The sequence below is a fragment of the Polypterus senegalus genome, chromosome 12 (assembly GCF_016835505.1).
Source record: "Polypterus senegalus isolate Bchr_013 chromosome 12, ASM1683550v1, whole genome shotgun sequence".
Lineage (NCBI taxonomy): Eukaryota > Metazoa > Chordata > Cladistia > Polypteriformes > Polypteridae > Polypterus > Polypterus senegalus.
The window spans coordinates 130,272,661-130,296,669 of NC_053165.1; the positions used below are offsets into that span (position 1 = coordinate 130,272,661).

At 39.0% G+C, this 24,009-nt stretch overlaps 1 protein-coding gene across 3 annotated transcripts in view; it reads right to left on the bottom strand.

Annotated features, from left to right (window-relative positions):
- Positions 1 to 484: 484 nt before the first annotated feature.
- The window catches only part of tmem266 (transmembrane protein 266), a 505,213-nt gene continuing 481,688 nt past the window's right edge, over positions 485 to 24,009 (bottom strand). For all 3 annotated transcript variants that reach the window (XM_039773428.1, XM_039773427.1, XM_039773429.1), the window contains exons 10-11: positions 2,147 to 2,209; positions 485 to 1,541 (exon numbers count right to left, since the gene is read on the bottom strand). In XM_039773428.1, the coding sequence (XP_039629362.1) occupies positions 913 to 1,541; positions 2,147 to 2,209 (692 nt within the window). In that variant the 3' untranslated portion in view covers positions 485 to 912. The remainder of the gene's footprint in view (positions 1,542 to 2,146; positions 2,210 to 24,009) is intronic.

A 24,009-nucleotide genomic window follows, 5' to 3' on the forward strand; every position in this document is an offset into this window, starting at 1 on the left:
TGGGGATGGCACACCAAGTACAAGTAAAAAAAATTGAAACTGCTTTAGAGTAGCTCCACATAGATATAGCTTATTGTTAATCACTTTTTAGCAAATTGTTTAATATTAAAACTGTGTTATCCGTTATTTTGATAATCATGTGTTGTAGTCCAAGTATATAAAACCTTAATTGTTTGCTTTGTGCTTGAAAGGATTTTAAACATTCTCTTATATTTATGTATCTGGACCCCAATGTAGAAAATAGGCACGTGAAAAAGTATTCCACCTTCCATTTCCTTACAAACATCCTCGTCAAATCAGTCTCTCACCACCATTAAACACCGCTGTAAACAATAAAGTGCATTGGACTCGTTTGCCACATTCATCTTAATCAGATCCCATGGCAAACATTTCAGCCGAGCCCGGCTTGTTTCAGTTTCCGAGGACTCTTGAAATCACACACTCCTGCAAGGTAAAAATACTGCAATGAACATTTTATTTTGTCCTTTTAATATACAAAATGCCATTGTCTTCAATATAGAAAGGTTAAAGTAAGAAATGTGCTGAGAATACAGTTTGTACAACCAAATGTACCCTGCTGTAGCCTGATCTGAGATTTCAATGATTTATTTATTTTTTTAATTCTTCAAATTCTTTGTTAAAAACATAAAACCAGCAAAAGACAAATTGGAAAAGCAGTTGAATTATTGATTGTGTTTTAACATTGTGAGTGCAGTCTCTCATTGGCGGAATTCTTTATTAGTTTCCTGTTGTCAAAAGGAACCAGTTTGCTGGACGCAGATTCTGGCCCTGCTGCTCTTATGTGGAATGCTAATCCACACTTTTAGGCCACCAGAATGAATCTGTGTCCTTTCACATTCTTGAGGAATGACGATTTTTCCATGCTGGCTCAAAGTGGTTGCTCCTCTGCCCTCACTGTGTTTCTGACAGCCGATTAAGAGATCCATCATCCGACTCTAAAAATCTATACTTCTCCTCCAAAGCAGACTCACTGCCTTGGAGGTGAATTATCGGCTTAGACTGGAGTACACTTAGGTTCTCCTGATTCTTCTTGTTGTAAATGTTGACTCTGTGCTCTAGCACTGGGCTTGCTTTGGTTGAACCTGTAGGGCTAGGTAGCTTAAGGTTTACTGGGTCCAGTCCCTTTTGGGTTAAACAGGAGTCCTCCGAGAGGGAAGAGAGAAGTTCCTGGACCACCGCATTGGTGTCTTTCTGTTCTGAAGGAGGACCAAGCTCATCATTGTAATGACTGACCATGCGCTCTAGAGGGCAGTAGTCTGAGGAGCTCTCACGATTTGTGCTGCAGTCTGTCGAGGAGCCGAATGTCTGACTGCTGACACTCTGGTTCCTTGTGGTTGAGCTGTCAGTGGATCGAGAAGCTGTCCCTGATGTGTCACTAACAGAGCTTCCCATCCTCTCCAGTTTCCCAGGAGTCTCCACAGTCAGAAGGTCAGATGAAATGTTGTGTGGGTTGCTGGGTAGATGAACATCAATTGCAGTTGTTGTTATGACACGCATACCAACCTCTGGAACAGCCATATCTGGAACAAAGAAAACCTCCTTAGATGCAGCAGTATTTACAATGAGGTCACAGTATTCAGCATGTGAAATCTATGCTTGTTTAATCTCTCACAAAACTGTGATCTGCTGTTCTCATGCAGCGCCTTTCATTATATTCACTCCCTGTCTTTTCACTAAATCCTGCTGATCTCGGTAAAGTTATTTTGGAAATAGCAATGCAAATGTACAAATGGCTGTAACGCAAAGTTCTAATCTGCTCCTCTTAATGCTTCCATTTGTATCAAGTGCCAATAGGTCGGTGCTTATCATAATTAGACACTGTCATAAACATGACCATTGAATGTCTTGTCCTGTGGAGCCTCTGATCAGTAGTGCAACATGTCTGCATTGTACAATACATCACACAATGGCGACTTCCTGTTTTGACTTTGGCCTTGTGTAGGTAAACATGGGGGAAAGAAATTGGTAGACAAGTTGATTGTCTGATGCCAAGTCAAACATTTCAGTAACCAGTGTTAAAAACCTTTTTTTAAATTCTGAGCTCCAATAAGCAGAAGCCCTAACCTCATTTCACTCTGTCTATAAATTCAGGCCTCATCTAGACATGGTTTTTATTTGTACTTACCACTGCTCGGTTCACTGTAATACTGGCTGATATAGTTGTTCATGTCATCTCGACCAACAGGCTCTGCAACAGAATAAACCGTGTGTTATTTAACTTCTATGACAATAGTAGTACCAACACTCGCAAATGGAAAATCAGCCACTGGGTCCAAGATAATCAACCCACCCATTCAATTTGTGAGGCTGCTTAATCCATTCAGTGCCACAAGAGATTGGGATTATATCAGTGTTATGACTTTGCTGAGAGAAAGCATGGCAAAATAAATGAAAAGATTAAAAGGTTCGTATTTTTGAAGTCCAAAGTTATTTCTTCACATAGTATATATTAGTTTATCACATAAAATTGTGTCCTAAAGTGAAGCATTGTTTAAAAAATAAATTTTAAAATTCTTTGCTCTTGCAGTTTATAAAGTGGCTGAAGGGTACTTACTAAATATGTCAATGTTTCAAGGCAAGAATGTTATCAAACATTTATCTGTGGTTTGAGATTGCATAAAAATTATAAAACTGCATATCCACATCACTTTAGAAAATGATAAAAACGTAGATAAATTATTTGTGAGATATGGCCATTTTACAAGAAAACTGTCTCTGCGTCTCCTCTCATTGATTCTCTCTGCGGCATTGTGTGAAAGGCAAGAAATGGACACCACGGAAACAACTGACACACACACGCACACATGCGTAATCCAATTTACACTAACCCAGAATCTCCATTCCAAATTATCTTTACGACTTTGTATTTGCATTAGTGAGGTCACTGCTCAAAGTCTGGAAGAACATGCAAACTCTTAATGAACAACGACCAGCCCGATGATTCTAACTCATGACACTAGATCCATGAAGCAGCACCAGTAGCGATTGTTCTACCTTGCCACTTTACATAAGAGCTACTCGTCTATGTAATATTCAGTTTATTAGTAAAAGACATTTCCATTGTTAATATTCTACCTGCAGTGAAATGGCTCCCCTTGAATATGATTAACACTGCAGTTGGCATCAATAACTGGCGATCACCAATGTGTTTTCTTTTCCTCTTTGGCTGTTAGTGGTGGTCCATGGAGAAATGGTTTTCCATTCAAATGTTCACTTCCATCCTAAGCACTACAAGTCATAACTTTAATGTATTGTGATTACTACAGGTAAGACAATGAAAACTGTAAACGGCTTTATTTTTTTTAGTGTTTTTTGACATGTTGGAGTTTCAAACTATTTTCTTGAAAGACAAAATTGTTCTAAACAGCTTCAGACATGTGTTTGGTTTTGAGCGGATCGACTTCCTTATTGTGAAAGATAGGGGCACTGTTCGACCCCTTGAACCCTCAGACCAGACGTCAGACACCAGATAAAAGTCCAATATGACTATTTTTTTTATAATAATAGTGTGCACCAAGCACTCACACTCCACTATACTCATAAATAAACAATAATAAATCAATAATCAATCCTCCTCCCCCAGACACTTAGCCACCCTTCCTCCCAGCTCAGCTCAACGCTCTGGTGTTTCACTGTCTTTTTTATAGTCCTTGACCAGGAAGCGTTTCACCCTCTCTGTGCATGTGACTTGGAACACTTCTGGGTCAGATAAAAATCCTTCTTTTCTTCACCCAGGAAGCACATCGTTCCCTTTGTCCATGTGACTCTGACATACTTCCTGGACGTAAGGCAAATAGTCTCTGTGCCTCCCTGCAGCGTCCTCTAGCGGGCCCCAAGGTATCCAACAGGGCTGAGAATAAAAACTACATTGTCCAGTATTCCCTGCTGGCGTTTGGGGCACCTCCATGCTGCAGGAAGGGCTCCACCTGGTGGCCTGGGGGTGTTGGCCGGGATGACATATCCATATCCCACATTATTTAGGTGTAAACTCCACCCATGACAGCGGCATTGAGCGGACAAGCAAACAGGAAATGTATTCTTACCTCAAGTACAGCAGTTCCACGCATCTATGATAATATAATTATTTCTAGCTTACTTTCATTGTGATAAAAATGCCTCATAAACATGGAAAGTGTGTTTTCTTAAATTGAAACTTTTTCTCCTTCAAAGTGGGCACATTTGGTAAGTTTTAAGGTTTTTTCATTTTGACCTATTGACCTGTGTACCCTTCAGCTCCACCATCAGCTTCAAAAACAGACAAGGTATTTTTAGAATTTATAAAAAAATTATTCACTTTAGAAAACAATTTTAAGTGGCAAATGAATAAACTGTATACTGTGATTGTGATGAAATAACTTTTTATTTTAGGTGACCAGAAGCAAAAATGTCAAAAACACCAGATAAAAATTAGCAACCCACAGAGATTTCTCTGATTATCTGCAAACTGATGACATGGAAGTGCACAGTAATGACTTTTTATCCAGTTATGGCAAAATCATCACCTTCAAGGATTGTAGCAATGCCATAACAATTGATGCTCAAAATGGAAATGTCCAGAAAAAAGAAATGGCATCGGGAAAAGATCTAACTGTTAAAAAATTATCTCTGATCAGACAACTGATTCCAAAATCTGGCTCTACGGCCACAAACACACATATTGAGGTATATAATGTCATAAACAGAGCTCCAGTAGACAAGTCATTCATTTAAATAAAATGAACACAAATCAGCAGTATAGCGGGAATAAAACTCCGGACTGAGCACGCACGTTTTTGGGAAGAGACAGGGAGAATGTAGAAACTTCACCAAGATGGGATTTAAATCTGGTGTCCTGGATCTGTGAGTCAGCAGCACTGGTCACTATGTCATTGCAGAGAGACAGAATCAGAATTTGCACTGAGAGCATTTCATTAATTGCAAAAACAAAATAGAATTCTTCACCTTGCACACATGATCAGATTTTGTAACTTCTTTTTTTGTTATTATTAGAATACAGAGAAGACATCAGCACCACTTTGCTCAGTAAACAGAGTGCAAAATCTGGTTTCTATACAGCCAGATCTAGGCTTGTGATTGGCTGATATTAAAATCCTACACCTTCCCATTCTCATCAATTTACTACTTACCTTGAACCATGTTTTAATATTCCTGTCATCTGCTTGAGACTATGATCATCCTAAATGCTCACATCTCAATCTAATGCAAAACAATTATTTCTGGTAGCTTCCCACAACTAATCAGCATCTGTGAGTGGTGATCATAAATTACTGAGTCTGACCGATTACGAGAAACTCAAATGAAACCAAACAAAATGTATTTTTTACCACAATCCCAATGAACATGAATATACTGTACTTGTAAAATTTCACAAAACATTAGTATACCAGGGCGGCACGGTGGCGCAGTGGTAGTGCTGCTGCCTCGCAGTTAGGAGACCCGGGTTTGCTTCCCGGGTCCTCCCTGCGTGGAGTTTGCATGTTCTCCCCATGTCTGCCTGGGTTTCCTCCAGGCGCTCCGGTTTCTTCCCACAGTCCAAAGACATGCAGGTTAGGTGGATTGGCGATTCTACATTGGCCCGTGTGTGTCCTGTGGTGGATTGCCACCCTGCCCAGGATTGGTTCCTGCCTTGTGCCCTGGGATTGGCTCCAGCAGACCCCTGTGTTCGGATTCAGCGGGTTAGAAAATGGATGGATGGATTAGTATACCACATGTAGGTTTGGATTTTTTTTCTCCCTAAATAATAAAAACCATCATTTAAAAACTGCATTTTGTGTTTACTTGTGTTATATTTGACTAATGGTTAAATGTGTTTGATGATCAGAAACATTTTGTGTGACAAACATGCAAAAGAATAAGAAATCAGGAAGGGGGCAAATAGTTTTTCACACCACTGTATATATATACTGTATATAAATATATATATTGTATATAGTGGAACTTGACCCAGACACAGACAGGCAGACACGTTTAAATCACCCCACACATGTTTATTCACAGGGTGCTCCATATTTACATCAGTGCCTGCAGTCCCCAAGTCCCCAAAGTCCTGGCCACAACACACAATGCCTTCTTCCTTTCGGCCGCCTCTTTGCCTCCTCCAGAGACCTTGTCCTTCTCTCTCCCGACTCCAGTCCAACATATGTAGGGAGGTGGCCCCTTTTATAAGCACCCGGATGTACTCCAGGTGTGCTCTGGCAATCTTCCACCGGCACTCCCCAATGTGGTGGAAGTGCCGGCTGCGTACACGGAAGCACTCCGGGTGTCCCTGCTTCTCTTCCCCCCAGCACTTCCCGGTGTGGCGGAAGTGCTGAGGTCCAGGGCTCCCAAGGCATTTGGGCACCCTGGCGGTGACCACGGGCCCATACAGGGTTGAGCTTCCATGCTCTGTACCCATGGTCCCCCTAGCCGCCAGGATGGTCGCCCCCATGTGGTCTGGGGCAGGCGTAAGCCCTCTTCTGGTCTTCCAGGGTGTCCCGGCCGGGTCACCGGGTCACCAATCCCCCCCTCCCCCCAGCCACCTGCAACAATATATATATTATTTTTTTTTAAATAATTAAACAAATTTAGAAATTAAATATAATCACAAAATCCAATGACAATGAAGTATAATGATAATCTTTAAACATTTACCCTTAATTCCTGTTTATTATATTCTCACATATGCAAATGTTTTTTCCATTAAAAGACAGACTACGGCAATTTTTTTTCAAATGTTAAGAATTAATCTCATTAATGGTGGTGAAGTACGATATTTGCCATGTTTTAATGTAGCACCATTTTGGAAATGATTATAGTTTAAATTAAATCATCCATCCTGTTGCTATATTTGCCATATCTGTCTCTTCTATGTTATGCCACTTTGAGGATTATTACTATTATTATTGCTGTTGTTGTTTCTTTTATTGCTGGATTATTATCTTTGTTTCCATAGGAAAATGTTACTGCTCAAAGGTTGACATTTGATGGTCCATGAGACTTAAAAGACATTGACATTTAGATTTCATTTAAGAATGAAGTTTGTCACAGATGTTTCTCCTAGGAATACCTAAGGAATACCTTTAGACAAAAAGAAGGTATGACATACAACTGAGGTGAAAGAAGTCAAAATTGAGAATTTGGTTAAAAATCATGTTATATTTTATGAGATGTCTTTCTATTCTTGTTTTAATCTCTTTTAAGACTTCATACTTTTTACTGAGAGTTGGATTGATGACTTTATCCAAAGTGACTTACAACATTTGCGATATGATTCGTTACATTTCTTTGGTTTTTCCAGTTGGAGCACAGAAAGAGGAAGTGATCTGCTCAGGGTCGCACAGTGGTGTCAGTAGTGGGATTTGAGTCCACAACCTCAGGGTTTGAAGTCCAAAGTCTTAACCATTATGACACCCTTTACTTCCAGAATGAGTATGCTCTAATTGGAGCACAGCATTATAAATTAGTGCAGCTAATAGTATTATTCAGAAGCAAGGACTACAGTGTAATCTTAATGCTTTATTACCACAAACCACAGCCCATGTATTTCACGATATGTTGCTGAGCATGCAATGGAAATACTTTCAAATTGCAAAAAAAAAAAAAAGAAAAATGTCAAGACACTACTGAGAAGCATGAGATAAAAGAAAACGTCTCCATTTTACTTCTTTCTGATCTCATTGTTGTCTAGGAAAAACCAAAAAATATATTTAAGGAGATCTCTTTTTTGATTTTTCATTCCTATGGTTTGTAAGCACCCCTCCCCTGCATAGACTATATATAAAGAGCAAACTAAATGTAATAAATGTATTTAATATAATTGACTAAGGTGAAAAGTCTGCATTAAATCAAAACCTGGAGACTCTGGCTTTGCATTCTCCAAATTTCCAACTTGTAGTTCTGAATTCATAGGGTGTTGTGAAGGACACCATGTGAGGACTAACATCACAGATGGAACTCTATTGAAATCCTTACCTTGTCAGGACACCAAAAGAATGGAAAGATGAGGGAAGGCAGCTTACTTGGGGCATTGCCTCCCTTAGCTGCAAGGTAGGAGCCCCATTGGGTTCCCACAGGGCACACTTTGAATTGTAGTTCATTTTCTCAGCCCTGTTTGGTTCTGTGGGTGCGGCCAGGGGCCACAGAAGGGACTAGCAAGCCCTATTTTATTAGGCTTCAGCCGTACTCGGAAATGCTCCGGGGCCATAGCTTTGGGACACAGGATGTACTCCCGGGTTTTATATGAAAGGAGCAGAGTCGGGAGGATGAAGACAAAGCTTCCTGGAAGAATGGGGGAGTCTGAGAGAAGAACACAGTGTTGTTGTGCATTAGTATTGCAATTGTATTGTGGCGTGGGAAACAATTACTGTAGTAAAAGTTTCACACAGTAAATACCCTTAATTTGTGGCCAACTTGTGTCCAAGCCTGTGTGTGTTGAGAGTTTGGGGAGCAGCAGTGCCCGCTGGTGATCAAAGAGTTCATGTGGAATCTTCTACTCAGAAACTTGAATTAACCATCTGTCTGATTAGCATGTGAACATAACATAAAATGGCCTAGTGTGACTGCGTGTGCTCTACAACTGACACATGTCCTAACTATAATTTTTTTTCCTGCTGTGCACTTAATGCTTTGGCTAGCTGCAACTCTTAAGAAATTAGATAAAGTAAATTTAAAGAATTAGTCACAAAATGAACGAACAAACGTCTAGCAAAATAGTTCCCATCTAGTTAGCTCATGGTATGCCTTGCTACTGCTGCACTTTGCATGCTGTGTACTGAGCGTATTCACTCCTGTGGTATGCTCTGACTCTTCAATATCCACTAAACTGATTATCAAGTCAATTCTTTCGCATTCTTTTATGCAAAGAAACGAATAGTTTCTTAATTTAAAGACTGCAAATCACCTTCACAATGTGTACCGCTAAAACACTCATCAGCTTACGTGGCTGCCCCTGCTCTGCCCTAATTGTATCTGAATGATCAATGGCTCTAAGCCCATCATGCCATACAGTAAAGGAATCTGGGAATCCTTTACAGGCGTATAAAGCCGTTAGCAGAGCAGCTCCTTGCACAGTAGGTAACTCTCTTATTGTTCAGTGTATTGGATTTCCCACTCACAGGTGGCCTAATGTTAACGGTCGGCTTGAGGAGACCATTGCTTCCAGATGTAAATGCAGAAGAAATCTCTTCAGTGTATTAACATTGTTCTAAACAGATAGGAGACAAGATAAGCCTACATTAACTTTCAGTCAAATAGGCCACTCCATCTGGTAGAAATTAAACTAAAAAAGAAAAAGCATAAAATTTAATATGCCCACCAAATCTGCTTCATATTAAGGTACAGATATCTATATATAGGCTTAGATAATTATCGGTTTGTCTCTGTGACAGACACTGTGGTCAATTAACATAAACATGGTAAAGAAAGGGGGCGGCACGGTGGCGCAGTGGTAGCGCTGCTGCCTCACAGTTAGGAGACCTGGGTTTGCTTCCTGGGTTCTCCCTGCGTGGAGTTTGCATGTTCTCCGGGTGTTCTGGTTTCCTCCCACAGTCTAAAGACATGCAGGTTAGGTGCATTGGCGATCCTACATTGTCCCTAGTGTGTGTGCTTGGTATGTGGGTGTGTGTGTGTTCGCCCCCTGTGGTGGACTGGCTTCCTGCCTGGGGTTTGTTTCCTGCCTTTCACCCTGTGTTGGCTGGGATTGGCTCCAGCAGACCCCCATGACCCTGTAGTTAGGATATAGCGGGTTGGATGATGGATGGATGGTAAAGAAAGGGCTTTAACTACAATGTTTTACAAAAATTATTTTTATTGTTTTAAGTGTGTTGCCTGCAAAATGTAATAAATTCCCAGCATGTACAAGAAGACAGTAAGATTATAACACATGTTAAAAAAAATGACAGTGTTTGATTGAAAGTAAGAAAAGAAAAATAAACGAGTATTAAAAAGTCAATACCAAATTTAAAATTCACAAGGCAACTTCAATTAAATATTTTTGATTGAACATTGAAACTTATAAATAAATAACGTGTAATATGACTACATTTCTTAAGTGTACTAAATTTTTAACAAGCACACCCCCTTTTGGAAGTTCAGTTACTAATATGTCACATATGTATTTCACTGAATAAAAGGTATGAACTCACGCTGTTGTGCTTGTCTCCCATGCAGTACTGTTAGCAATATGTGATGGTGCTCCTTAACTGGGCAGAGTGACGCCTTTGTGGCTAAGGATCTGCGCTTGTACCTGGAAGGTTGCCAGTTCAAATCCCTTTACTGCCAGAAGGAAACCAACTTCGTTGGGCCCTTGAACAATGTCCTTAACCTGAAAATTGCTCCAGGGGTGCTGTACAATGACTGACCCTGCGCTTTGACCCCCAGAAGGTCATGCAAGAAGACAACTTCTCCTTGGGGATTAACAAATCAAAATGGCTTGTTTCTATGTGGTTATGTGTTTGAAATTAATTGAGTGACTGTCAAAATCATGTATACTCCAAATTTAGGCCCAGGTAGAACAAACTTAAAAAGAAGGGGGTATTGAATCTGCAATGTTGAACCAGCAGGTGCCCAACAGGACTACAGTTCCCAATATACCCTGTGGGCACCTGCTTGGGTGCACCAGCACAGGAGTGCTGCCACCTAACATATCAGGGGACTATAAAACTTCTGGCGTTTTCCCCTGATCCATCCATTGTATAGTTCTGTCCAGGGACAGGCACGTCCTCCAACCCGGCCTGAACCTCAGACCAGTGTCATCTCCTATTACAATGCATTACACTGATTAGGGAAAAACAAAAAAGACAAAGAGGAGGGATCCAGAGATGAGACATGAGCAAGTGCCTGATAATAACAGATATACAGTAGACAACACATGACTTTCAGAACCAGAGCATCTAAGAATTGTACCTGGAGCACGACTCATATTCAGTATTTGTGATAACACAGCCCTCACCTAGCAGTTGTGCCACAAAGAGAATACAAACTGGGATCTTGGATATTGAAAATGGTTCCAGCTACCTGTGATCCTGAAAAGTGCAGAAAATGGATGGCTGGATTGGATCAAGTGGTCTGTCGTTTTTTATCAGGTTATATTTAATACAGTTATGTGTAGAACTCTGGTAACAGTAACAGTGTGTCTCTTGCTGAGTATGGAGTGTCACATTGTTCATCTGTGGCGCAGGTGTTTTTGCTTCTCATTTTACCATTTGGAGAGATTATAAATACTGTTGAGAAGGTTGAAAAAGTTAATTCTCATGTATAGGAGCAACACAAAGGAACTTCTTTACCTTGAAATGTGTCCTGCCGTGGTTCCATATTTTAAGTAACAGGTAGACTCCAATTCTGTTCATTATTTTTTTGGCCAGAGTTTCTAGATGCAGCCAAGGAGTGGAGGGGGTGCAGTTTGGTGAACTCAGGATCGCACTTATTATAGATGATGTGAGACTGCTGGCTTCATTGGGCAGTGACCTTAGACATGAACATGACCAGGATGAGGATCAGCACCTCCAAGTTCAAGGTCATGGTTTTTACACAGAAAAGGGTGGAGTGCCTTCTACAGGTAGGAGATAACATGCTGCCTCAAGCGGGCGAGTTGAAGTATTTTGGGGTTCAAAAGCGAGGGAAGAAGAGAACAGAAGATTGACAGATGGATTTGAGCAGCGTCCAGTCATACAGATGATGTACAGGTCAGCCGTGTTGAAGTTGTTATATTGGTTGATTATTGTTTCTACACTTACCAATGGTCATGAGCTTTGGCTAGTAAATGAAAGAGATACAAACGGCAGAAATGAACTTCCTTCACTGGGTGTCTGGGCTCAGCCTTACAGACAGAGTGAGGAGCACAGCCACTTGGAAGGAGCTAGTTGAGGTGGTTTGAGCATCTGATTAGGATGCCTTCCTAGGGAGGCGTTTCAGGTATGTCCACCAAGGAGGAGACCTCGGGGCAGACCCAGGATATGCTGGAGAGATCATATCTCTTGGCTGGCCTGGGAATGCCTCAGTATCCCCAGGAGGAGATGGCGATGAAAAGGGACATCTGGGCATCTTTGTTCAGACTGCTGTCCCCATGACCTAAACCCTGATAAGCGGAAGAAGATGGATGGATGGTGGACAACTGGATTGCTGGTAAACTGATGATAGTTAATGTTGAATTCAGCACAAATCAGGGCATACAGCAAGGATTTAGAAAAGGATTTGTTTTCAATTACAAGCAAACCTACAGTGAATTTGCCAAATTTTAAGCTACCTTAATTCTTAAAGGTATAGATGGGTCCTTATTAAATGTATATATTAAATATATTTCAACTCTTCATATAAGAATAAATGTTCAGAAAATAGAACTGGTTAAAGGACAGCTATCTGTAACAACTTATAAAAAAACTTCCTAAAATAATTTCTATAAAGTGTATGGAAAAAAAATCCAATCTAATTTTCCACTAAAGACACAACCCTTCTAATAATATAAAATGGTTCCCTTCTTGTGAATTTCTATGAAAAAGTCAGAAAAACCATGCCCAAAATATAGCTTGTATACTTTAATGTCAAATTAAATTAAATTGTATTTGTCATACATACAAGTACAATATGTAGTGAAATACTCAGTTGCTCAACTCCAATAATTGTGTCTTTAAGAAGAATATAAATGGACAATAACACATGAATTTATTAATATCAAAAATCATTAATAGAATTATGAATATGTGCTATATAATGAATCCACCTTAATAAAAGGGTAAGTGCCTGTGTGGTATGTCTGTGAGGTTGCTGTGTATCTCTGTCATTCCAATAGATGGTGCATCACAAACATTAACACTTCTTTTACAAATCCCTAACCAATATAACAGAGCATATAACAGAGACAAATGCATTGTATGGTGTACTGCAATTGTTAACACAGCGATCTATGTTGATTATTTAGATTTCAACCCATGTTAGACAGGTAGCACAGCTAGTAATAACCAAATAAAAAACTTAATACATTAATGTAAGATAATGTGAAAGAATGACTGGAGTAGTCTCAGAGAATGTTAAAGAGGATTAGCTTTTGATTTAATTTATCCAAAAGTTATGTCGAGCTACACTGGATGAGTCCAGCTTTGAACAAAAGATCTTCCTCAAGCATTAGCCTCATGAGGTTTAAGACAGAGCTTCAGCACAGGAGCAATGCCACCAAAAGGATCATCATAACAAGGGACAACTGCTTAAACCACTGAAAGCGAGTAGTTAGCAGGTTATTCCAGGATATCCAAACTATAATGGTGAAGGAAGGCCCAGTGACATTTTCCCTAATTTTTCATGGCTGTGGAGTTTCCATTTGATTTAAATATGTTATCTATTTGTTTTGTTCTTTGTTATTACAGCGTTAGTAATTACCTCTGTGCTGCTTTGTGCCCTCTGAGGTAGCCTATACTGTTACAAGTAATGTATGAAGTTAAACTAAATTCATTTATCTCTGCCAAAAACAAATTACCATACAGACCACCGAATGGGAAAGCAGGAGCAGATCGTGTGACACCTCATCAGCACTCTTGTTTCAGTACCATTTCACAGCTCATTCTCATTTGACAATGGCTATGGCAATCCTAGAAGTCTCGCTATTGCCTAAGACGCAGGGGAAAAATCATTACAGATAAATGCAGAAAACATTAGCCTTGACTCCAATGCCTGAAGGAAGATAAAAAAAGAAAAAGCTCAGAGTGGAGAAAACCTTAATGCAGAGCAATGCTATCCAAGTGCTGCCTGATGGGATATTTTGCCTTTTTAAAACCCGATGACAAATTTCCTTTGAGTCAATACTGTAAAGGATGAATTGTGCTGCTCTTCCACTGACACCAGGAACCACAAACCAAGAATCACAACAGAAGTGATGGCTGGGTTCCAGGGGTTTTTGGTTTTGTACTTGGTTGTAAGGATACCTTACTTTTTACATTAATTACATCAAATGAACGTGATGGATATTAGCATACTTATCCCCCAACAACTTCTGAAAATGGAGAATATTCCTGCAGGGATATTTTTTGATTTAGTTCTTTTTTTCTTCACTTGTTTATGTTCTAAAGAATTTTTTAGAGTTGTAGTTATATCTTCTTTTTCAGTGCCATCAGAAAGTATTCAGACACCTTCAGTTTTTACACATTTTTCTATGTTGCAGCTGTGTGCTATACATCAAACCACACTCAATACCCCAGAATGACAAAAATGTATTAAAAATAAAAAAATGAAATATCACATTGACACAAATATTCAGAATCTTTTTTCATTACTTAGTTTGGCAGCAAGAACAGCCTGGAGTCTTCTTGGGTATGACATGACAAGCTTCACGCAAACAAATTTTGGGATTTTCTGTAATTTTTCTTTGCCGATCCTTGCAAGCTCTTTTAAGTTGGATGAAGACAGTAGAGTTGTTTAGATGAAGATCAGCAGAGGTCTCTCCAAAAATGTTCAACTGGGTTCAGGTTTGTACTCTGGCTGGGCCACTCATGAACCTTCACAGAGTTGATCTCATAAGCACTTCTTTGTTGTCTTTGCTCTATGCTTAGAGTCACTTTCCTGACAAAAGATGACCCTTCGGCCCACTCTGAGGTCCCGAGCTCTCTGGAGCAGCTTTTCATTATTTCTCCCCACTTTGGTCCATCCAGCTTTTCCTCAACCTGGATTATTCACCTGATCCTCAACCCCACAGCATGATGCTGCCACAACCATGCTTCACAGTTGGAATGAAATTGCAAAGAAAATTAACATTGCCTGGTTTCAACCAGACATGATGCTTAGAACTGAGGCTAAACAGTTCAGAGAATCTTGTTTTGTTATAGTCTGGGAGTCCTTTAGGGGCCTTTTATACAAGCTCCAAATGGGCTTTCACATGCCATCTGGTCACTCTGCCATAACGCTGCCATAACGCCCAGATTAGTGGAGTGTTACAGTGGTGGTTGCCTTTTGAAAGTTTCTTCCATCTCCACACAGATTTTCTGGAGCTCAGCCAAAGAGACCTTTGAGTTCTAAGGTGACCACCATGGCCCTTCTCCCAGGATTGCTTAGTTTGGCCACGTTAACAGCTCTAAGAAGAGTCATGGTTGTTCTAAACATATTGTATTTAAGAATTAGGAAGCCAATGTGCTCTTGGGAACCTTCAATACTGCAGGATTTTTGTTGTTTCAATATTGTGTTGTGCCTGAAGACAATCCTTGAGTATGCGTATCTGACACTAGGCTGTTGCTAGGCTTAATGACCAGAGGTGTGCATCACATGATGTCTTCACCACAATGGTATAAAAATTGGCATTGTACTTCTAAATGGTTTGAATTTGCAGGTACTTACAAAGAACTTTGCATGCTTCTTATTGCATCACTTTGATCTTCTGTTTTTCAGCTGATTTTATTACCTGACTTTGATTCTCATCTCTCATTTTGATTTAATGAATTGATCTCCTTTCTGGCTTTCAGTCATCTCACTAAGTCTTTTTATTTTCGCCAGACTTTATGGGTTTTGTTTAACTCTCACTTTCTAACTTACTTGTCTTGACTTCAGTGTGTTTTTCTTACTCCCATCTCTGGGGGCCTCATGTGTAAGGCAGAATTCATACTAAAACATGGCGTACAGACAAAAGTGTAAGTGTGCGTATGCACAAAAAAAGTTAGATGCACAAAGCCGTGCGTAAGCCAACTTCCACACACTTCAACTACATAAATCCCGGTCAGAGTGAAAAGTAACGCTCGTGCACGTGCCTGCTGCCCCACCCTATCTCCTCCCAGAATTACACCCCTTTGAATATGCAAATCATTATAAATAGCCTGTTATGTTCTGTGTTTGGTGACAAGACAATGGCAAAAGCATGGGGGAGGGGGGAAATAAAAACTTTAGTGAATGCGAAGTGAGGGCTAGGAAAAACACACTATTTGTTGGATTAAGCTGCATTTTAAACAACAAAAGGAAATTTCCACTTTAATCTTGTACTTCATTTTGTCATTAAAGTAGAACGTCATAAACGTAATCTTAGAATCGATGTTTAATTTACTAGAGTTTCTCAAATCCCATCATAACTAAAGTAGCATGTGTTCTCCAACCTAGTCATTAATCACTATGTGCTTCTTAAATTGGCTTTCTCTTATGCTGACAGGAGCGCGCAGGCACTGATCGCCACACAGAATACATTACATTCATGATATTACAGCTCTCTAAACATTTTAGAATAACACGATACATACTTGAATCATTTTCATGATGAAATGCATTAAAGCATGTAGTATACATTTGGGAGCACGGTGACACATCGGTAGCGATGAGCTGGCACCCCGACCAGAGATTGTTCCTGCCTCTCACAAGATGCTTGCTGGGACACACGCAACCCTGAATGAAATAATTTAACGCAACAGTACTGTCTCTGTAAAACGTACCAACCCACAATTCCTGATTGGTTTTACGCCAAGTTTACTTTTTATACATCGTAATGTGAGTGTGGAAGTGGGCATATGCAACATTTTTGTGTGTACACACTGTTAATACATGAATCCCCTTAATTAAAGTCAATTTTGTGTTCATAAAAATTACTTATGAATGCTTTGGAATCACATATGATACACAATTTCACTTATCTTGATGTCATAAATACAGTTAGGTCTATAAATATTTGGACAGAGACAACTTTTTTCTAATTTTGGTTCTGTACATTACCACAATGAATTTTAAATGAAACAACTCAGATGCAGTTGAAGTGCAGACTTTCAGCTCTAAATCAGTTGGTTGAACAAAACGATTACATAAAAATGTGAGGCAACTAAAGCATTTTTTTAACACAATCCCTTTATTTCAGGGGCTCAAAAGTAATTGGACAAATTAAATAACTGGAAATTAAATGTTAATTTCTAATACTTGGTTGAAAACCCTTTGCTGGCAATGGCAGCCTGAAGTCTTGAACTCATGGACATCACCAGATGCTGGGTTTCCTCCTTTTTAATGCTCTGCCAGGCCTTTACTGAAGCGGCTTTCAGTTGCTGGTTGTTTGTGGGCCTTTCTGTCCGAAGTTTAGTCTTCAACAAGTGAAATGCAAGCTCAATTGGGTTAAGATCAGGTGACTGACTTGGCCATTCAAGAATTTTCCACTTCTTTGCTTTAATAAACTCTTGGGTTGCTTTGGCTGTATGTTTTGGGTCATTGTCCATCTGTATCATGAAATGCCACTCAATCAATTTGACTGCATTTAGCTGTATTTGAGCAGCTCAGAACACCTCAGAATTCATTCGGCTGCTTCTGTCCTGTGTCACATCATCAATAAACACTAGTTTCCCAGTGCCACTGGCAGCCATCACACTGCCTCCACCGTGTTTTACAGATGATGTGGTATGCTTTGGATAATGAGCTGTTCCACGCCTTCTCCATACTTTTTTATTGCCATCATTCTGGTTTAGGTTTATCTTGGTTTCTTCTGTCCAAAGAATGTTTTTCCAGAACTGTGCTGGCTTTTTTAGATGTTCTTTAGCAAAGTCCAATCTAGCCTTTCTATTCTTGAGGCTTATGAGTGGCTTGCACCCTGCAGTGCACCCTCTGTATTTACTTTCATGCAGTCTTCTCTTTATGGTAGACTTGGATATCGATACGCCTACCACCTGGAGAGTGTTGTTCACTTGGTTGGCTGTTGTGAAGGGGTTTCTCTTCACCATGGAAATGATTCTGCGATCATCCACCACTGTTGTCTTCTGTGGACGTTCAGGTCTTTTTGCATTGCTGAGTTCACCAGTGTTTGCTTTCTTTCTCAGGATGTACTAAACTGTAGATTTTGCCACTCATAATATTGTAGCAATTTCTCGGATGGGTTTTTTCTGTTTTCGCAGCTTAAGGATGGCTTCTTTCACCTGCATGGAGAGCTCCTTTGACCGCATGTTGTCTGTTCACAGCAAAATCTTCCACATGCAAGCACCACACCACAAATCAACTCCAGGCCTTTTATCTGCTTAATTGATAATGACGTAATGATGGACTTGCCCACACCTGCCCATGAAATAGCCTTTGAGTCAATTGTCCAATTACTTTTGAGCCCCTGAAATGAAGGGATTGTGTTAAAAAATGCTTTAGTTGCCTTACATTTTTATGCAATCTTTTGTTCAACCCACTGAATTAAAGCTGAAAGTCTGCACTTCAACTGCATCTGAGTTGTTTCATTTAAAATTCATTGTGGTAATGTACAGAACCAAAATTAGAAAAAAGTTGTCTCTGTCCAAATATTTATCGACCTAACTGTATGTTGAGCATTTTGGTTTCCCTCTTATTTTTGGTCCTCTAGACTCAAAAAGCGGGCGGCACGGTGGCGCAGTGGTAGCGCTGCTGCCTCGCAGTTAGGGGACTCGGGTTCGCTTCCCGGGTCCTCCCTGCGTGGAGTCTGCATGTTCTCCCCGTGTCTGCGTGGGTTTCCTCCGGGCACTCCGGTTTCCTCCCACAATCCAAAGACATGCAGGTTAGGTGGATTGGCGATTCTGAATTGGCCCTAGTGTGTGATTGGTGTGTGGGTGTGTTTGTGTGTGTCCTGCCGTGGGTTGGCACCCTGCCCAGGATTGGTTCCTGCCTTGTGCCCTGTGTTGGCTGGGATTGGCTCCAGCAGACCCCCGTGACCCTATTCGGATTCAGCGGGTTGGGAGATGGATAGACTCAAAAAGCCCTCATTTTTAAGACATTTTGGACCTTATTTTTTGAAGCAAATAAGAGTGTACTCTTATGATAAATAGTAAACCAGCAATTGTCTTCTGCAAAAATGATCAGGACATAACGATGTGCACACCACCTAGCCCCCTATGGATCTCTGAGTGGATGAAAAAGACACATTTCTATTACAATCGAGAATATTTAAGACGTTAAACATTTAAAATGAAGCACACATTTTCACATTTGAAATATTTGACACAACTATTCTTGTTTATTATGTACTTTCACCTCATGAAGTAAATCATTAAATTTCTTATGAACACCCTGAGTAAGGGTGGCTTACGTTAACTCAAATTTGTTTTACTACACTGAAAAAAAGGAAAATAGCAGGTTGTTACATTTACGAAAATGTATTTACTTTACCTGTTCATTACACGTATTGTTTATGTTCCACTTTTGAATATAACTCAATCATGTTTACTTTATTGAATCTTGTGGGATGTACAATATACTAATTTCAGTCATTTAAGTAGATGTCAAAATAGTAATATATGGTCCTTACCGGAAATGAATACGCACCAAGTGGATTCAGCGCCAGCGGAGGTTGGGTAACATTGGCAGTTAGGTCATGTGACTTTCAAAGAAGCAACAGGTTGTGGATTTGAGTTATTGTCGGCGGTTAAAAGCAAAAGGTTAGTGAAATAAAAGTAAAAAAAAAAACACACACACACAAGAAATATTCGGATATTCACTTAAAACACTTAATCACACAGACTAACGCTACTTCGTTTTGTGTTTTTCCTTGCATTCTCTTTTAACGTTTTATCAAACAATGCTCACTAACTACCGTCACAAGTCAGTAAATGCACTATTAAGTTGTCTAGATTTACTCACTTAGTACGGGTACGTTTACATACTTAAAAAAAAAAAAAACTACTGATTTTCGTTACAAGTCAACTACTTTCAGCATTGCTGTTCATTAGTATTATCATAACATTGCTCAACCAGATAAATAATACACCTGAATACAATACAATGCATTTGCTGAATTTGCTAGTTTGAAAATAATAAAAAAAAAATTTGTGAAAGATGGTGCCAAGCAGCAATTTTTGCACTTTATAGTTTACTAATATTTGACATTTATTATATAATACATACAATTACAAAAATATAAATAAATGTATTTTATAATATAACACTCTATCCAAGGTGTATTTTGTGTTCATTTCTAATTATACATTGGTCATGGCATTCTGGCACAGCCAAAGAAGCAGTGTTCTTGTACAACTGTATTTTTCTTGGTTTGTGTTGTTTTTACCAAATAAAACTAGTTTTGGAATAAGCAAACCTGTTAATTTCTTATTAATAACTTTGAACATGAACTATAAAAAGATACTGAAACCAATATAATTGACAACCTAAAAAAGGTTATAGCCAAGTTAACTTGGTGAGGTGCATTTTTTAAACAGTTTATAAAACAATTATTAAAATATTATGCTTTATTGACATGGATCATGTTCATTTAACATAATATAATTCATTTAGCAAAGAATGAAACAGTTTCATTCATTTTATATTAAAACTAGGGGGCTTTACCCCCTGCTTGCTTTGCTCAAAGAAAAGGGGCACGCTACACGCCAGCCACTTCTCATCACGGCTGTTCATGTTGTAAGGGGAGGGAAGCAGAAGCAGTCGGATCAGCTGCTGGCTTGCTACTGCTGAGCTGCGTGTTCTGCTTCTCGCGCTGCGCGTTGATCATTTAAAAGCCTGTACAGCAGCTGTCCTTTTGTCTCACTGCCTTGTCTCACGGGATGTTAAAGAGTCTCTGAGAAAATCACGTATCGTCTCCTTCTAAGCCTTCCAAGATTTTTTCTTATAATAGAGAGATATTGTTGTTTCAGGATGTATTCATTTAGTGCATTACACATAACTATATTATCATGTGCAACTGATGTACATTTTTTTTAAATTTTCATCTGGCATGACATTTTTTTCAGTGTGCTCCTTTAAAACTTATTCTCCAGTGTGGTTGCTGTAGTGAATGTATTGTGTTTAGCTTTAATTTAACTTTGTTTAGCAGTCTCTTCAATAATCAGAATGGCTTTCTGCCAGATGTTCTATTTCAAAATGAAAATTTTAAGATGTTTAAAAATACTGAACTCTTAATTGTTTCACTCTCATATCAGGGCTCTTCTACAGATTTACAGTTGTTTTATTCCTTGTCCTTTGTTAACACATCTTAACCCTCTGTCTCCCCTTCCCAATGAACCATCAAACCCTTTTTGACTAAATCTGATTGCATTTAGAGCAACTTTTTTCTACATTCTACAACTGAGTGATTGTCTTGACATTTCTATTATTTCATATCCGCTTGACAATTGTCATCTCATCGAAAAGTGAAACTTACTTTATTTTTTACCTTTAACAATTTATTCCACTTTTTTGCCAGCCATCACTCTGTCTCTTGTCCCCTGATCTCTAAGAGGCATTCATTCATTCTTTGGACAATAATTTTATTTTAGTGAGACAGGATTATGGAATACAGTATATACTACTGTAGGAAACTCCATTTTCCTAACATTACTCATTAATTGCAGTTGTTACCTTTTAATTCTTTATTTGAGAAACATCTTTTTATAACTTAAAATTCAGTTAACAACTTTGAAATATCTCCCCTTAATATACTGTATTATTGAATTGCCTATTTCACAATGTTCTCCTCTGGTCAAAAAATCATGTGACCAGAGGATCAGATTCTTTATGGCTGTATACCCAGGGATTCCTGGAACCCTCACACAGATGGTTGTGGACAGTTTCCTAATGTTGCTGTTTACTTGCAGTTGATTGCTGTTCCTTGCACAAGTCTGAATGAGAAATGACTGGGAGAGAAACTTTAACCAAAGCAGGGGTGTGAAAATCAAATTTTTTTCTACTTGTCCACGGACATGTAAATTTAGAAAATCCACTTGTCCACCAGTTAAATATACTTGCCCATAAACAAATAACAAAAGTGAAAAATAGTTATCTCTTTTATTGATACCAAAACTGCCTTCCATTTTAAAAAAGTTCTTTCAGGGAGTAGTATTTTGCCACCTTGCTCTAGAACATTATATAAATGATTCCCTTATCATTTTAACTCACTAATAAGCAATGCCTTCATTATAGCTGCACTAGTTCTGTTTCACATATTACAGTTACATAACAGAACACTGTCCTGATTCATTTTCTGCCATGTTCTTCAGCTTTTGTCTTGCAACATCTTCTCCCCCAAGAATCTTTACCATCTCAGACAGCATGGGCTGAATGTTGTTCATTTCTGCTTGAGCTGAACTGCATAGTTCCTGGAACTGGTACTGACGGCAAATTTGGCAAAAAACGGAGTCAGCGTCGTCTGCATTTACCCACGGAAACTCTCTGAGCCATTGCGATTGAAAAGACCGTTTTCGTTTTTTATCATACTCACTGTCCCTTTCAGCTTTTGTATTTCTTTTCTTGTCCTCATTGTCAGTTTTTTCAGGGCCTGTTTTGCCAGTTTTATTTAAGAAACGATCCATTTCTCATCCGAGATGCTACTTGCTTCAGTTTCAGCAACACGCATATAGTGAGACGAACGTGCTTACCGCAGTGCATTATGGGTTACACAGGTAATTCCTAATGACGTATTCGAAATTCCGCAAGATGGTACATTTCCAAAGAAGTAAATATTACCGATGTTGTTGGAAAAAAATAATCGCGTCTAAGTGATGATTTTTATAGATATTTCATAACATTTGGAAACCATTAGAATGTTTTCTTCTTTATTTTTAATAAACTGACAGCGCGAAACCAACTTGTTTTATATGAAAAATTCTCTAATTAAAAACGATCTATAGACAGCTCATCAGAATTGTTGTCACGCAATAAATTTCTTAACTCCTCAATATATCACAACCTACGCGAAATCGCAAATTTCAGGAAAGATTAACTGCCTAAGAAGCTTTGTTATGTGGTGAAAACATTTGGATTGTAAGTAAAATGACCGCATTTTATGTAGAAACAAGGTATTTTATCAATAATATATAAACGTTATCGATTATAATGAAAAAATCATCAGATTACATCGTAATGTCGGCATGAAAAAAAATGACCGCATCTCCAAGCGTGTAAATAGTAGGGTAAAATACTTATGTTAGACCGTAAGAGTGCTTCCCCTTTGAAAAATCAGCCGTCATTTTGTAAACAATATTGAAGACCAATCTGAGACATGAAGAACATGCCTAAGTAGGCTGTTTCTGCACGAAGTACGTACCCAAATGTTTAAAATTTGAAAGTAGTGGTAAAAATGTGCCCTGCACAGCACATATAATTCTTTTTTCGCCAGAACATTGCACTTGGCCGCAGACAACTGAAACCAGAAGAACACGCTTGTCCGACTGTCAATTTACCCGTGTCGGACGAGTCGGGCGTTGGATTTCCGCACCCCTGACCAAAGTCAATACCAGAGGATTGACCTTTACATTCATATACAGCATACTGATCTCTGAACTATCTACCTCCATCATTTCATTCCATCAGTTGCCGTTTTCATGGACTTCATAGTGTGTGGTTTTTGTTAGTGGTTTGTTATTGTTGAGTTTGTGTTTATTGTATATAGCCGTAAGAAGAACTGGGGTATCATCATTGTAGCTTCATATATTTCATTTTCATTTTGCTGTTTAATACATTCTTTAATTTCTGTTTTTTGACTGGTTGCTTTTTGTGTCTCTGTTAGGTGGTGTGTGTGAGTTGGGCCAAGGCTGGGTGCGTACCTGGGATCCCCACTGAAAAAATAAATAAATCACTGTGATATCCACAGTGTGAATCTATGCTGGATTTTAGTCTGCTACAAGCTGAAGAAAGTTGCAAAATATCTCATTTTATTTACGCTTCTCTTCTGCCCCTTCATTCACCATTGCTTTGAGATTTACATTTTCTGGGAAAATGAAAGGCAGCCTCATTCTTGAATGGTTGAAAGTGATAGATCATAAAACTGAAACATGCAAACAAGGAAAGAACAAAGACTTAATGGCAGAGAAAAGGCAATATGCCTAAAGCTAAAGTTACCAAACTAGAAACATAAAAAAATAGTGTCACAAATGAATTTGTGTGTAAGGAAATGATCAAAATCAAGTTTGAGCAGACATATCAGGAAATAAATTAATAACTAAATGTGAAAAACAGCGAAAAATGAACTCTGGAGAGCAAGAGATAAAATAAATTCAAAATACAATGGAATTAATGAATGAGCGTTGAACTTTACATATCCAACATATATAAAATAAATGAAGATAATAAAAATGAAAAATCAGGGAACAAGACATTGTTGCATTGCATGGTTTAGCCCACCATTTAAGCACAGACAGC